Below are 15408 nucleotides of genomic sequence, written 5' to 3'. Positions count from 1 at the left end.
TTCAGTCTCAATCATGCTGTTGCTCAGACCAAAAAAATAGATTGGGTAATTGTACTTTTTTTATAATCTAAATGAACCACCAGACTTACGCATAGCGCGAATCTTAGCTATGTGATCCTTAGCTGCTTGCGAACCCTTTGCAAATTTCTTACCCTTTGGTTTAGCGACACCTACTCCATACCGACGACGGACCTCGCCCCGGATAGACTTAATTAGGTTCTCATGCTCAGGTTTGGTTGCCTTAGCTAGAAGGTACTTCTCTCCAGAATCGACGACGTCAGTCAGAACGCCTTTGCGTTTAGCATACGAAAGCGCACGCTTTGCTCCTTTCTTAACATCTGTCATGGTTAGTCGTCCTCCTTCCTTATCGCTATCAGAATCATAAACACCGATACCAGTCATGGATCGGATGGCTGCTCTTGCTGGGGTAGCTCCTTGTGGAGCCCCAAGCGCACTTGCGAGCGCGGGGACAGCAACATCGGCTGCGCGAGACAATAGACCTGAGTCCTTAGCAAACTTGAACGCCGATTTAATGCCTCCCCATACCTTGGACCAGATTGATCCGCCTTGAGCCCTCTTGTATCCTTTCTTGACTTCGTGTCTGGTGATGTCGAGACGAACGCCGCGACCTGCCTTGCGAGCCTTGAGTGCTTTCTCATATGAAGCAGGGTGAAGATGGATAACAGAACCACTACCTTTGAGTTGGTCAGCTGTAAGACTGAGCTTACCAGTTTTGAAAGCTTTGGTCAGCTTGGGACCAGGAATATCACTGGAGATCGTTAATTCACGATACATGATTAATCTATATTTCCCAAACTAAAGAATAGTTAAATTTAAATCTTCCATCTTTGAAAGTACTTGCGGTTTATTATATTGCTTGGAATAGAGCCAAAGCAAACAGAATGGACCACAGTAATCTCCATACGTACCTTGGTACTGCTTGGGGTTGTATTTACCGACCCCGTACTTTGTTGGGGCTGCTTCACCCATACTATCGAAGTATTCACCGTTATGGACAGCCGTCCAGTGTCCTACATCGAGATTAGGTGGTCGTAGTAGAACCAGATATGACCCTTTCTTCGGGAGCGGCTTTGTTATTTCATTCGATTCATAGATATCATCCAGATGGACTCCAATTTTTTTCGCGAGTTCGATCAGATCATGATCTGAGGTGATTGCCTTGATGAGGTGCGACATAATATTAATTTTTCTTAAAACTATATTAGGATCCATATAGATTCAACGATGAGTGAAACTCAACTATCCGATCAGTACTTGTACCAGAGCTCGCTTAAGAGCGACCCGGAGATCAAGGTATCTTCGAGCAAGCGTGTGCCACACGTTATTGACCTAAATCAGGGTTCTTACCAGAATGGTGTCATCACTATCGATGCTACAGCTCAGCTTAACGGTTCCGAGGGCTTCGCAAGCCTCCGTGATGCCTACATTATGCTTCCCTACAAGGTCTCAATGAAGAATGGTGGCACTGCTCAAACTGCCGCTGCGAATCGTCTATGTGCTACTCTAAAATGCGGAAATGGGAACGTTATTGATAGTCTGAGTCTGGAACTCAATGGAAAGACTATCGTCTCTATGGCTGACTACAAACTCTTTTGGAATAACGTTCGTGCTCAGACTGGCTACAGCCCTCAGTACGTTGAAAAGCACGGAGCTGAATCGTTCTTGTACCCTGACGCTGCTCAGTCGGTATCATACAGTTCTGGATCCGCATCTACCAGCGGTGATGGATATTCAAACACCATGGCATTCTCGTCTTCCTTTGCTGTCTCGGCTCCTCCTGGTGGTGCAACTATTCCTAATGATGGTTTCGTTAAGCGCCTTCTATCGAATCCTCCTACGGCTGGCGCTGACTTCTCCAGCTCGTGGCCGTCGGTAGGTGGTGCTGCTGCATCGACTACCATTTCTAACCAGACCTCGCGTGGAGCTTTCGTAGCTGGTGGTACAGCTGCTAACGCAATCATGGGGACGTGGAACTACATGCTTAAAATTAAACTCACCGATCTGCATCCTATCTTCCGTGAGCTTGACTTGATGGCTAACCCTCAAATTCGCCTGCGTTTCCGCGTGAATCAGGGAACGTCTGTAGTCGCGGTAGATGCTTCAAAGGGTATGTCGCTAACCTCTACTACTCTATCGTCTGGTAATAGTTGTCCGCTCATGATTGCCGCTTCTGCTACCGGTAATCCGATGAGTGGTGTGCTTGCCGCATCTGCTGGATTTAGTGTTGCTTGGGGAGCTGTTGTTAATACTCTTGAACCTACCATCGATGGTACGTATATGCCTTTCACTACGGCTCGTTTGTATGTTCCTTTCGTGCATCTTGAGAACCCTCAAGCTATCATCAGCAAACCTGTCAAGAAGGTACGCTACAACGATTGCTACGCTCAGTGGTTTTACCAGCGCGCCGGCATTGGTAAGTCCTCATCTCAACTAAATGCTTCTTTCGATCTACAGCTATCGGCAAGTGTTAAGAATGCTAAGTACGTAGTTCTTCTTCCATTTGCGGAACAGACAAACAACTTTGCTTCTGCTACTGTTCAGCAGTTCCAGAGCCCCTTCGATAGCGCTCCATACACTCTACAGCCCGGGTCGTCGATTCGCAACTTTAACGTTCGTATTGGCTCGACTCAGGTGTTCGATATCAGTCATGACTATGATTTCCACCATTTTACCAACGAAATTGCTAAGATTTCAGCGATTAATGGAGATCTAACCCCTGAGCTCGTAAATGGACTACTTGACTATCAGACGTGGTCGCTCACAAACCGCATGCTTATTGCCGACGTCAGTCGCCTGACTGAGCGCGATGTACCCCAAGCGATTCAGATCCAGGGTACGAACGCTGGATGTCAAGGTGTGAATATGCTGATCCTCGTAATTAGCGAACAGGAACTAACGTTCGATAGACTAACCGGAGAGGTTCTAGACTTCACTATAGCGTAAGTAAAAAAAAAGACAAATAATTAACTGTGGTTGGCCACATACTGTCGATGCTTTGCAGATCGTCGATGGGCAGACATGTTTCGATTGGACACTGATACACCACATTCACACTCAATTTTTCTACGGTTATTCTCATTAATACGATCCCTATTAGCAGCTCGATATTGTCGTCTTTGTTCATCTATTTGTTCCTTATTGTCTTTATGATACTGGCGACAGTATTCATATTTTTTATCACGATTAAGTTCCTCATACCGTAATCTCGATTCTTCTCTTTGTTCTTCGCTCACGAAAGCTCGAACTTTATTAACACATGATGTGGAATCAATCGCAAGTTGCTCAAATTCACGTAGTTGTTTCTGCTCAAGAATATCGTGCTCACTAATCAGCTTCATTTCGAAATTGTCGATACCATGCTCTTGAAAATGATGGTATATTGAACAGGCTCTGGATTTTCCGTTTAGCCACCGGCGAAATCCGTACCGATGGTTTTCCCACCGCGCATGAAGTGTCTGAGCCACATACACAATCGATTCGTCTTGGTTGGTGATCTTATAGATATATCCTTTCATTATTATACTATACGAATTTATATATTAGGATCACTCGTAATTATCGCAGCGATAAAAAAAAAGATTTTTCTTTAGTTAAGTTCCTTAAGTAGCTTTGGGCATTTCTCAATCACGAATTCACTTTTACGAAGCCAGTCGATATAGTTCGGATCCATACGACTGATCTGTTTCAGACTCTTACCCTTGTACTTGCCCCAAGTCATCATATATGAATTATCATTATTTAGGAACTTGCTGTGTAGGAATATCTTGATATCCTCACTAATGTTAAGGCTGGGTTGGTTGTGCATCCAACGACAATAGCCAGGTCAGAAGCATATACTTCCTCAGTTGGTTTGTTCTTGTACTTTCTAAATGTGAGTTCGAACGACATGTTATCTCTTAGGTGTATCTATATACATACCCCTTTTAATTTTTTGAGAAAACAATTAATTAAGTAGCTGACTTACCATTTGCTATAGTCTGGGCCCCACCACCCAAGATCTTGCGGATATGGCATTGACTTGATCCACTTCGAATGTTTGTCTTTGTTGCAGTGCTTTGCGAAATTCCATCTCTCCATCGATGATCCACACAAGCAAGTGATTCTTTCATCCATCGGAGCTGAAATTATCTTTTTCCTCATATCTTCACTGACTTCTGGCGAGAAATTTTCAATGGGAGGAAACTTTGAAAATGGATGCATACCACAACGCTCTTGCGATGGCTTAGCCTTACACTTAAATCCACTATCCAAAATGTAGTTGCACATTCCTATTACTTGTAGTAATTGTTATATATACTTATTAATTTTATTTATCAGGATGGGACTTTTTTTGTAAGATAATTTATTGTTTTGTATCACTGCGATATGAACGATCGCCTGTATCTAATGAGGGTTGAGGATGTAAGGAATGCCCCTTTCGCTCTAAGGTGGTCGAGAGGGTGCGTCGTTAGAATAGACAGCTGTTAGATCTTAGTGATCGAGCGGATCTGAAACTACCCCTATACCGAAAAGGCGTTGGTTTTGCTATAAAGTGGTCGAGAGGGGTCGTCGTTGAAATCGCTGCTGTCCTGAAAGAAGGTTTCAGGAATGTTCTCGGTGGTAAATTACGGTAAGGAAAAAAACTGCCGGCGTAATGTTCCATGACCCACTACTGAGGCCAGCGCCGATCACCGCCACGCGATAGGAGCTCTCGAGCGGCGTCTCAGTCGGTTCACTAGTGAGGTTTGGCATGTTTTGCTTGATGCGTTGCAAATTGCAGAGTGAGAAGGAGAATTAACTCCTTTCGAGCTATCGGTCGGTCGTCTTGGCATGGCCCCCCTGGGCAGTCGTTTTCTTCGTTCTCCACGCTGTCAAATCCAGGACTGTTCTCATTGATGATGTTTCGCTGCTTCTTGTCGTGCTAGGTGGTAACATGCTGCACACTCGGAAGCAAGGCCAATTCCTCGACCGCCATGTGCTCCTTCGATGGGAAGAGAGGCCTCGGTTTCGCTACACGACTCGCATTCACGCGGTATCCGTGCCATATGCCGATGACCTCGAGCTTGTCATGCTGCTGCGCTAGGCATCCTGGGCATCCACTGGGCTGCTTGCAGGGCACTTCAAGCACGGTGGCGGTCGTTTACGTTACGCAAAGCACGACCGCCGGATTCCTCCACCGTCAACAAGAACACGCCAACTGCGTGGATTATTTGACCAGGTGATCACTGCTTCACTGAAACCTCCAGGGCTGCCGAGATTCTCGGGCCGAGAATCAGGGTGGATATCGGAAGTACACTTGAATAGCGTGGCAGTACGACAACGACTTCAACGCGTGGATCTTGTAGGGGCGTTGCTTATGCTACGGGAAGAGTTCACTTCGATGAAACTCGTTGTAAACAGCTTATGTTACGCGGACCTGCTGAAGAGGATGGGCAGTTCGTCAACAGGACAGGACGTGCACCGAATTAGGCCTGGCGGAATGATTCCGGGGATGCCGCTGAAAAGATACTTGTACTGGTTCACATCGATTGGTAGTTTTTCTTTGACAAGATTTTGGCCGTTCGACCTCCTACTTATCTCTTCTTACTTGCTTTCGCCCACCAGCTCAGCTGCCGCTTGAATACCTGCGCATCAGCAAGACAATCGGTCAGCGTCCTCCCAGTTCCAAACGACAATTAATGTCTCTATCTTCCACTAACCTGAGAGATATGCAGCTTGCAACGCGCCCTGGAACTTGTAGTCTGTGGCTTCACCGGCAAAAAGCACGCGGCTGGCCACCGTTTCCCGCAGAATGGCCGGGTCCTCGGCCGAACTCTCCACTGTGAGAGAACTGTAGGCGCCCACCGACCACGGATCCTTATCCCACCTGCGTTGAGGGCGAAACACCCCACGAGTTATCGTTAGTTGGGGCAAAATACTGTAGCAAAACTGGCAGAATAGACGCACCTAGTAATGAAGTGGTTCACCGGCTCCGGGATGTTCGGGCCAAAAGTTTCTTGCAGCTGCAGGAAGAGGGCGTGTGCGATCTCTTTATCCGTGAAGGAAGCGGAGATTTTGCTCGCGTTTTCACCGACTAGGACACCCTCGATAATAGGCACCCCCTTGGCAAATTGGTAGTTGAACACCACCGGGAAGTAGACTCGGCGCTCCGAGTCACTACTAGAAGCCGACGTGTCCTTGAGCTGCGCGATGAAGGTCGAGTTCTTGGGCCAGAACACATCGGGAAACTCCACCAAGATCTTCATGTATTGGCCCATCTTCGAGCGTTGGATGGCGCCCAACTTGGGCGCCGGAAGCTCAGGTTGGAAGTGCAGCTTGCCAGACTTAAGGAATCCGAGCGACGAAGTCACAATCACGTGGTCAGCCGTCACTCGACGACCATCACTGCACTCAATGACAACGCCGTCCGCACCCTCGTAGTTGATCGAAGTAACGCACACATTCGTGTGGATCGAGTCCTTCACAGGCTCCGCCAGGTTGTCGATGAAGCGCTCCATTCCCGAAGGGGCGATGCAGTGTGCACCAGCGTTGTCACTACAAAGACAGTAGCAATGTCATTAGCGCGTCGACCGAGCTGTAAAATTCCATTCGCAACTAACAACGTACCCAATGAGCTCGATCTCAGCAAAGTCATCGAGCTGGACTTCATCATCGTTCACCCCCATCCAGACTTCAATCAGCTTCAAACACACGTCCAGTCTCGCGCGTGCATTCGGAGCCTTCACAACCTCCCGGAAGTCTTCATCGGACTCGACGAGGTGGTCCACGATCGCCGACAGCGCCTTCTGCTGGTGGTCTGCGGCATTGGGCGACGTCGCCAGAGCTTGCAGCTTGTGCATGAGCAGATCTTGCCACTGCCACGTCTCGTCCACTTGCTGCTGAGGCAGTTGTTCGCGTCCGTTGAAGAACAAAAAGTTCTTGCACGAGCCCGGGTGCAGCCACGGATTCCGCGGCGCCACCTCCTTGAAGGCGATGCCGAACTTGCGCGCCAAGTCGGAGAACGGGTTGCCCTCGGTGCCGTGGATCCACGCGGCGCCCACCTCCACGTTGACCGGCAGCGTGTCGCTGAACGGTTGCGTCTGCACGCGCCCGCCGATGCGCGACTGAGCTTCCAGCACGCAGACGTCACTGGCCGCGAACTTGTTGGAGGCGAGCAACGCGTTGGCAGCGCTCACGCCAGCCAATCCGGCGCCGATCACCGCCACGCGGTACGAGCTCTCGAGTGCAATGGCAGACTTGGTGGCCATACTTGGGGTGTGAGATGGGAGTGCAGGAATGCGGACCTCTCGGTTGGAAGGCAGGGTCGCAAATGACACGCAAAAAGGAGCTGAGCTCGACGAGCCCAACGAGCCGAGCTCGTCGATAGTGTTATGGGTAAATTCGAATAAACCAATCATCGTGCTTCCCGGGATTGTTCGGGCTGCAGGATTGGCTGAAATCAACATGGCTACAATGGCCTTTGATTCTGTTACGGTCTCTGGTAGAAGGCATTCCTCCCTGTAATCAGCAACCGAGCCTACGGTAGAATTGCGTAGAATCGATCATCATGCAAAACACAAGAGTAGGGTTCGCTAAGGCGGAGGGCACCGTAGCATTTCAGCTGCTGTAGTCGCAGCACGGAATACAGCTAGTCGTACTTCCGTTTTTGATTCAGCATGGACTATTGGATCGAGTGTGAGTCCATGTTACTCGTAAACGGTCATGTGTCACCATAATGCACGCGCAAGCCCTTCAATCTTAGCACGAGTCATCAGATGCCGCTCCCGAGCCAAAATATCAGCATAGGGTGAGTGGGTACTTAAATACCTGACACTATTTTTTACGTTGGTAAGAAGCACTTTAATGGCAATGCTATGGCGCAAGGAACCGGGGATCACCCAGCTTTTCGTTCGCCCCCGATTGCAACCACAAGTCTTTCAAATAGACCGGTACGGGTACAAGCCTACAAGAAGTAGAGTAAAGTATCCAAAAAGTACTGTAGCCATTTTCAACGTGAGCGTCTATTGGCTGAACCAAACCGTGAAATCCAAAACCTTTTTGGCGCTACAACCCGCAGAAGATGCCGCTGCCCAAGCGCGCCTTCGTGGCGCTGCAGGACCGCTTCGTGAGCTCCTTAGCGGTGGCCTGTTGCCCTACCATGGATCTGGTCGCAGTGCTCACACTGGACCACCACCTCCTGGTTCACGTGCGTCTAACCACAATGATGTTTAAAATAATTATTTTCAACTAAAATAGTCCTATCAAATTAATTAGATAATTTTCTAACGTTAGTATATTCTTCACTATTTTCTTAGCGGACGACGTCATGGCAAAAGCTGCTGCACATTAAGCCATCGGACGTCGGCTTCGAGATAGTGACGCTGGCCTGGAAACCCGATGGACTGCAGCTCGCTGTCGGCTGCGACGAAGGAGACGTGGCAATTTTCGAGATCGAGTCGGGCGAAATTATTCCCGAAAGACGGAGCAGTCTCCGTCATGAACATCGCATCACGGCAATGCACTGGGCTCAGATCGGTGATGCTGAGGCTTCAAAGGCAGGTCCCAGCAACAAACGGCATCACCCGAAGGATTTTGAAGGTGATTGGGGGACGTCTCAATCGAAGACGCGATTTCAACGTCGTTCCTCGAGGTTTCTTGCCGGTCACAGTAACGAAGCAGTGAGTGACGATACGGTGCTGGTTACTGCTGATGAACGGGGCTTTATCGCTTTGTGGTGGATGGGGAGAGTGATGCTGACGAGAATCGACGTGAGCGAACACTTTTCGGAGGAAGAGCATCAGTTTGTGGGTGGTCAACAGGAAGGGGGCAGTAAAGATTGTTTCCGGATTGAGCGGGTGGATCTGGCGCACGATCTGTCGTTGTTGTTCGTGTTGCTGGTCTTTTCGAGTAGTGATGGTAGCCACCCAGCAGCGTCAGAGACGAAGCTACATCGCATTCTCACTATCGACTTGGCTGCAATCCAGCGCATCCATGAGGATGTGGTGCTTGTAGCCGACACTGTAGATCGCGTCCAAGCGATTTTGGACCGAGTTGTTGCTACTGGAAGACAAATGACCACAGAATGGAAAAATGCCACTCGCATTTTTGAGCTCAAGATGGGGTTGATCGGGTCTCTATACGAGAAATACGCATGCGAGGACCCCCCACAAGTCGACATGCTGTCTGTAGCGGTCACGGGTATAACATCTCCTGCGCTCGCACAATACTTCGCGCAAGATATTCAGGAAATGGTAAGTTAGTGATGCTGTTATCATTACTGTCGCTGTTGCAGCGCTTAACTGACAGACTGTGTGTTGCAGAGTGTCCATCGCATGCAAAAAGCTCTATTTAGTGGCTGTGATACGTTGAGGACCATCGCTGAAGACAGAATGAAGCGTGACTTGGTTGACCTGATATTTCTGCTATCGGAGATGCGTGGTCGTGCGAAGTGGAGTCAGCAAGCTTACACAAATACGCTCGGTATTACGGAAGGCGCTCTTAATACTCTCGTTAGCACTACGCAAGACGCTCTTTTGGAGATGGAGAAATTTACGCTGGTGCTTCATGAAACTCGTCAGGACTTCGCACTCTTTTTCCAGTGGATTTTAGAGCGTATCCGTGTTCACACGAGCGCAAGAGAAGATGGACCAGGTGGAAACGCGTCCCGTGAAGTAGGTGCTACTGCTCACGGCGCAAAATCTCTCCTAAATTTGCGACGACTGTGTGACTTTTTACAGCGCGCAGCAGAATATGCACAGCATTACCGAGAGCAACAGCCAAGTCACAACAAGTACAAGATTGAAACTACCTTTGGCAACTCGGTGTCTCGGCAACTGTCTACGCGGCCAGTCCCATCAGGGAACAGCACTGAAAAGTCATCGCAGGGGTGTCTTTCTCTCTTCAAAAGCCTTCAAGACCAATGGGTTACTTTGCTCGGTTTGATGGCGAAGACACTCGCAAAAGCCACCGCTCGTGAGAAAAGTGGGTGTTTCTCAATAGGGAGCAGCAAGAATCTCGTAGAGGAGTGTCACGTCCATTTTCGCCACGCGTTTAGCTCGCAGAGGCTCGATGATACTGAAGATGACGACCAAAGTGACGATGAAAACCAAGAAGAGGCGATTGACTGGGGCTCGTTAGCACACTTCGGACCTAATGAAGATCATCCGACAAATCGTAGCACGCTACTGTTGGGGTTTCGTCTGCAGTCTGGTGTTTTAGTGCTGCTGCGAGCGAGTCGTGGTGTAGACCCCCCTCATGTTCACTCTTCTCATCTGGTATGGGACTCAGCTATTGTCCGCTTTTCCGATGACAATTCAGCAACACCAATCGCGTGCCAGAGTTTCGATTTTTATGGTGACGAAGCCTCGGGAAAAAGTGAGCAGCTAGCGCTTTTGCTCGACCGGAAGACTGATGAAGCTCACCAAGGTACGAACTGTTGATCCGGACAACTCATTGTGCGAATAATACGTAACACGAGTCGTTTATGATTTGATACAGAGTGGCTGTATTTGCAGAGGTATGATCACGTTGAGTTCTCAAGCACCAACTCGCCTAGCGACTTCGAGGTGGGCACACGCAAGCGACCAAAGCAGCTTTTATGAAGAACATAGGCATGCTTGAGTACACTAACCGTTGTCTGTTGTCGGTACAATTCCTAGACATTGTCAGGTCAAGGCCCAACTCACACTTTCCGGCTTGATCAAGTTCGAGGAAGGGTCGTAACTTCTCCTGTTCAGTCAGGTAGAAGTACAGCCTCTGTGCATGCGAATGCTTCTCGAGGTGTTCTATGCGTCACGGTACCTCCCAGTCGTTTGGCAATCTTTGATGCAGAGGATAGTGAGGATGAAGATGAAGAAGATGAGGAGGACTAACATTGCTAAAGCTCTGGTGCTAACAAGTTAAGAGCCGATTGCAGTGCTCTTTAGTTCGTGACGGTTGGTTTTTGCGTTCGCCCAGAGCCCGTGCGCTGGATCTGGAATCCATCCCCGCTCAGCAGCTCATCAACAAGCGCTGTGACGTCGGTCTTCCGCATGGCCAAATAACGCTCCGAGGGCCGGCGTTGGCCATTAACATCTCGCAACGATATGCTCGATCTTCGACCAGCGCGAAACGCGCTCATAGTGGCGGCACCGTCAGGGCGCAGTCGGACTGCAGGTAGATGCCCACTACTCCCCGTTGGGTGCACAGTCGACAATGTGGTAGCGCAATTTGGACGTCGTGGTGAAATGTCATCAGGTTGAAGAGTTCCGGCCATTGCAGGAATTGTTGGTGAAGACGATGCGAGGCTATCCATCTCAGTCACAGCGGTTGCGTACATCTCCATCGAACCTGGCAGCATGACGGGGGATCCAGGTGCGAAATGGGCACTTGAATGGCGTGCAGTCTTTTGAGGCTGGAGATCAGGAACATGTGCTAATACTTCAACTGCGGTTTGGTCCTCCGGTTCTTCGCGTGGTGTAGTACTTGTGTCCGAACGAGGAGAGTACTGGGCTGACTGAGCAGCTACCTCTGCTGCAACGCTCTGAGCCATAAGGCCAAGACCCAATCCAGTGGACGACACAAAGGAAGAGTGTCTTCGGTGGAGCATGGATATTCCGCTTACACTTGCTCGAATAGTGTCGTGATCACCCCCACGACGGGTGATGTTCAGCTCGGCTACGCGCTCGCGATCGACGGATGTTAGCCCGATGGCGTCGTTGTTTTGCCAACCTGAGACGACCTTCTGCTGTCGCGTGATCGATTGAATTATCAGTGACCGGATCTCATCCATTACTCGGGGATATTGAGCTTCAAACTCATCGAGACATTCACGCGGCAGCAAATACGTCCCTGTTGCTCGCATAGCGAACAAGTTGTACTGTGCCACTGTCTCTGTCAGAGTTTCCTTGTAGCCGAAGAACTCTCCTTCGTAAATCTTAGCAATGGTACCCTGGTGGTCTGCGATGACATGGTCGCCCCCAGATGACTGACTTCTACCGCTCGTCATTGTTGCGTGAGCATTCGGCACCGGAGCGAAATGGCGTGTCTTCGCGATAACAGCTCCGTTCATCAAGAAAAAGATGCCACTGACGGGGTTGTCTTGGTAAATCAGGATGTCCCCTTCCAGAAAGAATTGTGGCACGAGTCGAGGCAGCATGAGCGTGAGGAACCACTTGGGCTTTTTATCAAAGAAGCGGATCTTTGATACCACGCCACCATTGAGAATGAGAGTAAGCTCACTGCGTAGAGAATAACTGAGAGCATCCAGCAATGAATTCTCTGCAAAGAACGTCTTTTCACTATCGACGAATCGCAAATGCTCCTGGCAGGCCACAATGAACTCGGTCGAGACGCCACGTTCTTTGATATAGGCATTGACACGCTGGACCATTTCGTGCTCTCGGTTCATCAGACTTTTCGAGTTGCTTGCCACTTCAATGACAGTACCGACCACGTACGCAAACAATGTGGTGCCACCGATAAGAACCAAAATGCAGTAGGCCTTTTCGAGGTCGTTCACAGGAACAATATCTCCAAATCCGACGGTGGTCATAGTTGTGATAGCCCAGTAAATGCTGGCAATGTACTTGGACAGGATCGAGTCTGGGTCCTCAAAGTATAAGTTGCCCCACCACGCATCATCTGCATCCCGATCGGCCGACATGTAGAACCAGAAGCAGCCGACGTAGTGGGCAATAATCATCACTGGGGCTAGAAGCTTGAGAAGTCGGACTGTGTCGACGTTGATATCGAACTCTGCCATCCATTGCGAATTCATTTTGAGCAGCTTCGAAAGGCGCATTAGACGCAGCAACTTGATGAGCTTGAGGGTGCGGATAAGTCGTAAGGACTTGAATACATTACCCGCTGCAACCGCCTCAACAACGAAGTCAAACGGGATCGTAGCCATGATGTCGACGAAAAAAGTCGTCTTCAGATAGTGGCGACGGATTTCCTTCCGATCAACGATCTCCACCCCTGTATCGTCGACGTACGTGGTGCAAAAACTTAGAACCACGTCCAACACAAACAATACGTCGGAAATGCGATCCGTGGCGTAGAATACCAGGACATCCTGCACATCGAAGGCTATTCGAAACGGCACAGTGACGGCAGTGATGGAGACCATGAAGCCCATTACGATGTCCCACGAGATTCGCAGCTTGGAGTAGTGGCGAATAACGGACCAGTGCGTCACCACTTCGTCGCCTGCAACGGTCATGTCCATTCGAGTTATCAAGTCGGGTGCCATCGTGTGGAGGTTTATCGAAGAAATCGATTTGCGATGCCGTTTGTGGAGAAATGGTTCCCCTCTCGTAAATGACTCGCGTCGAACCGCCCGAATCGACCTCATCCGTTGCATGGCTCGCCTTCCTCTCCTCGCAGACTCCTCATATCTCTCACCCAAGATCACTGCTAAATCCTCAAGATACTTGTGAGCTACGGGGCACTTATCAATCGCTTCGAGGAGATCCTTGCTGTACATCGCATAGAGCTCGGTTTTTGATATCGAGCGGTAGGTGTGCGTGTACCGTCGACGAGAGTTCACAAGATACTCAATGCCACAAATTTCACCAGGCGAGAGAGACCCTACCACAAGGTTGGACTGCACGGTCTCCACCGAGCCAGATGTGAGGAAATAGAGCTCCTCCCAAACGCTTTCAGCATCCACAAGTACTTGTCCGGGGCCAAGAACTATTGGCCTCAGTCGCGGTATTGCGAACACGAAAAATTCCACAGAAGTCATACCGAAGAAAGGAAACTTTTTCACGAACGATTCCATTGACGCAGCAAGGATTTCGTACTGGAGGCTTTTGGGGAACTGCTGTAGTAAATAGTCTTCATCGAATACTGTGCGGTGACTCCAGTGAAATTCAAACTGTGAGATAACTCGCTGACGGAGACGTCGTGGAATGCCACGCTGGATCAGGAACTCCTTGGTGTCTTGCAGCTTCTGTTTCAGCATGATGCCTCGTGGGTTATAGTTTTCCGTAAGCATTTGAATGTTTGCGATGATCATACCAACGCAAATTGAGCCGAGACACGCCACGAAGATCGAGTACAGCCGCTCCCCATCAGTGATCCCATAAATCTCACCGTATCCCACGGACATCATGGTATTCGATACCCAGTAGAAACTTACAAGGTACGGGCTTTTGAAGCCCTTTGCTTCGATATTGGTGACCCAATTCGGGCCCGTTGGATCCCATGTGTAGAACATATACCATCCGCAGGCCACGAGATGGATGATGAAAATAATAGTGAGCAAACTCTTGAGGGTTTGGAGCACATGCGCGTTGAGTGCGTCCACTTGCACAGCTTCCATCGCGCGCTTGAGCCGCAACAACCGCATGAGCTTCAGCAGGCGAAATAACCTGAATACGCGGATAAGCTTGAGCGTCAGTAGAGAGGATGACGCGTTGGTGACCACTTGTAAAAACTGGTCTAGAGGGACAGTGGAGGCGATATCGAAGATAAACCAACTGCGAAGGTATCGTTGACGAATTCTCCGAAGCTCGCACACCAACACGTCTTCGTCATAGTATCCTGTAAAAAAGTTGAGGATCACGTCGACGGCGAAGCTGCTATCAAAACAGTAGTTCATTATCTGCTCCCACCCCTACAATAAAATAAAAGCACAAAACAGTTAGTCCATGTTCGTTTGGTAGCGTAAACCAGTTAGTTTCTCACAGATAGGTCGATGCCAAACCCAATCCGATATGGTATAAGGATGACACTGTAGGCAATGATAAACCCGATCCAGAGATCCCACCGCACTTTCCACGCGGCACGCGGTTGAATGAACCAGCGGTCGTATTTCACTTTCTCCGGCTGAATTACAGGCACGAGATCATTTCGGCGTACGCGTCGGGGCGCTGTGTATAGCGAAGGGTCCGGGAATGACTTTTGTTGCTGTAGCTTTCGTTTCCGAGGCAATCCTTTCGCGATAGATAGAGCATTATCATGGACAAAATTCGCCACAGTAGCAGCTCGTGGAAATGTCCGGGAACCAAACGACGAACTTCTGTGAGCCGGTTTATCTGCTGCTGATGCTGAAGTCGATGCCGTAGCTGTGCGCGAAGCATCGATACTCGACCGCGTAGGTGAATTCGCAAGCGGTCCCAACCGCACCGTCGCCACATCCTGAACCTTCTTGCGCCACGGATGGATCAATGTGCGTTTCATGGCGAGAGCCTGCTCTGTGCTGGGGAATGCGTCGGTGACAGCACGTCTTGCCCTCTCACGACACGATCAAAAAGCATACAGCAGCTGAAGACGCCAGCATCCACCGAAGCGCGCAGACCCAAACGCGCGCACGATCCGTCTGCCCAGCTGAGCTCAACAGTAGCAGGTAGATGGAAAGACAGACTTGCGCTGGGTTGTAGCTGTTGGAAGCGTGGGAAGCCCTGCACAAGTTCGTTACGTGCTCGAGGCCCACTTGGCCAAGAT

General features: G+C 49.5%; 5 protein-coding genes across 5 annotated transcripts; 2 read left to right on the top strand and 3 right to left on the bottom strand.

The window, feature by feature from the left end:
- Positions 1 to 60: 60 nt before the first annotated feature.
- Positions 61 to 1197, bottom strand: PHYSODRAFT_503657 (hypothetical protein; the record flags this gene model as incomplete). Its single annotated transcript, XM_009528071.1, has 3 exons — positions 61 to 769; positions 818 to 966; positions 1018 to 1197. 3 exons carry the CDS (start codon positions 1195 to 1197, stop codon positions 61 to 63), a joined length of 1038 nt encoding a protein of 345 aa, XP_009526366.1.
- Positions 1198 to 1245: 48 nt separating this feature from the next.
- On the top strand, positions 1246 to 2964 carry PHYSODRAFT_502361 (hypothetical protein; the record flags this gene model as incomplete). The annotated part of the gene is made up of 2 exons (XM_009528070.1): positions 1246 to 2321; positions 2367 to 2964. The coding sequence occupies 2 exons, from the start codon at positions 1246 to 1248 to the stop codon at positions 2962 to 2964; spliced, it is 1674 nt and encodes a 557-aa protein (XP_009526365.1).
- Positions 2965 to 5694: 2730 nt separating this feature from the next.
- Positions 5695 to 7247, bottom strand: PHYSODRAFT_559981 (hypothetical protein; the record flags this gene model as incomplete). The annotated part of the gene is made up of 3 exons (XM_009528069.1): positions 5695 to 5866; positions 5947 to 6534; positions 6607 to 7247. The coding sequence occupies 3 exons, from the start codon at positions 7245 to 7247 to the stop codon at positions 5695 to 5697; spliced, it is 1401 nt and encodes a 466-aa protein (XP_009526364.1).
- Positions 7248 to 8059: 812 nt separating this feature from the next.
- On the top strand, positions 8060 to 10418 carry PHYSODRAFT_300421 (hypothetical protein; the record flags this gene model as incomplete). Its single annotated transcript, XM_009528068.1, has 3 exons — positions 8060 to 8185; positions 8295 to 9230; positions 9300 to 10418. The coding sequence occupies 3 exons, from the start codon at positions 8060 to 8062 to the stop codon at positions 10416 to 10418; spliced, it is 2181 nt and encodes a 726-aa protein (XP_009526363.1).
- Positions 10419 to 10900: 482 nt separating this feature from the next.
- Positions 10901 to 15144, bottom strand: PHYSODRAFT_503276 (hypothetical protein; the record flags this gene model as incomplete). Its single annotated transcript, XM_009528067.1, has 4 exons — positions 10901 to 11093; positions 11475 to 14578; positions 14650 to 14948; positions 15051 to 15144. 4 exons carry the CDS (start codon positions 15142 to 15144, stop codon positions 10901 to 10903), a joined length of 3690 nt encoding a protein of 1229 aa, XP_009526362.1.
- Positions 15145 to 15408: the final 264 nt, after the last annotated feature.

Source organism: Phytophthora sojae (genome assembly GCF_000149755.1).
Source record: "Phytophthora sojae unplaced genomic scaffold PHYSOscaffold_4, whole genome shotgun sequence".
In the NCBI taxonomy this organism is placed as follows: Eukaryota; Oomycota; class Peronosporomycetes; order Peronosporales; family Peronosporaceae; genus Phytophthora; species Phytophthora sojae.
Note: the sequence above shows the minus strand (reverse complement) of the source record. Positions and strands in the feature narration are given on the sequence as shown.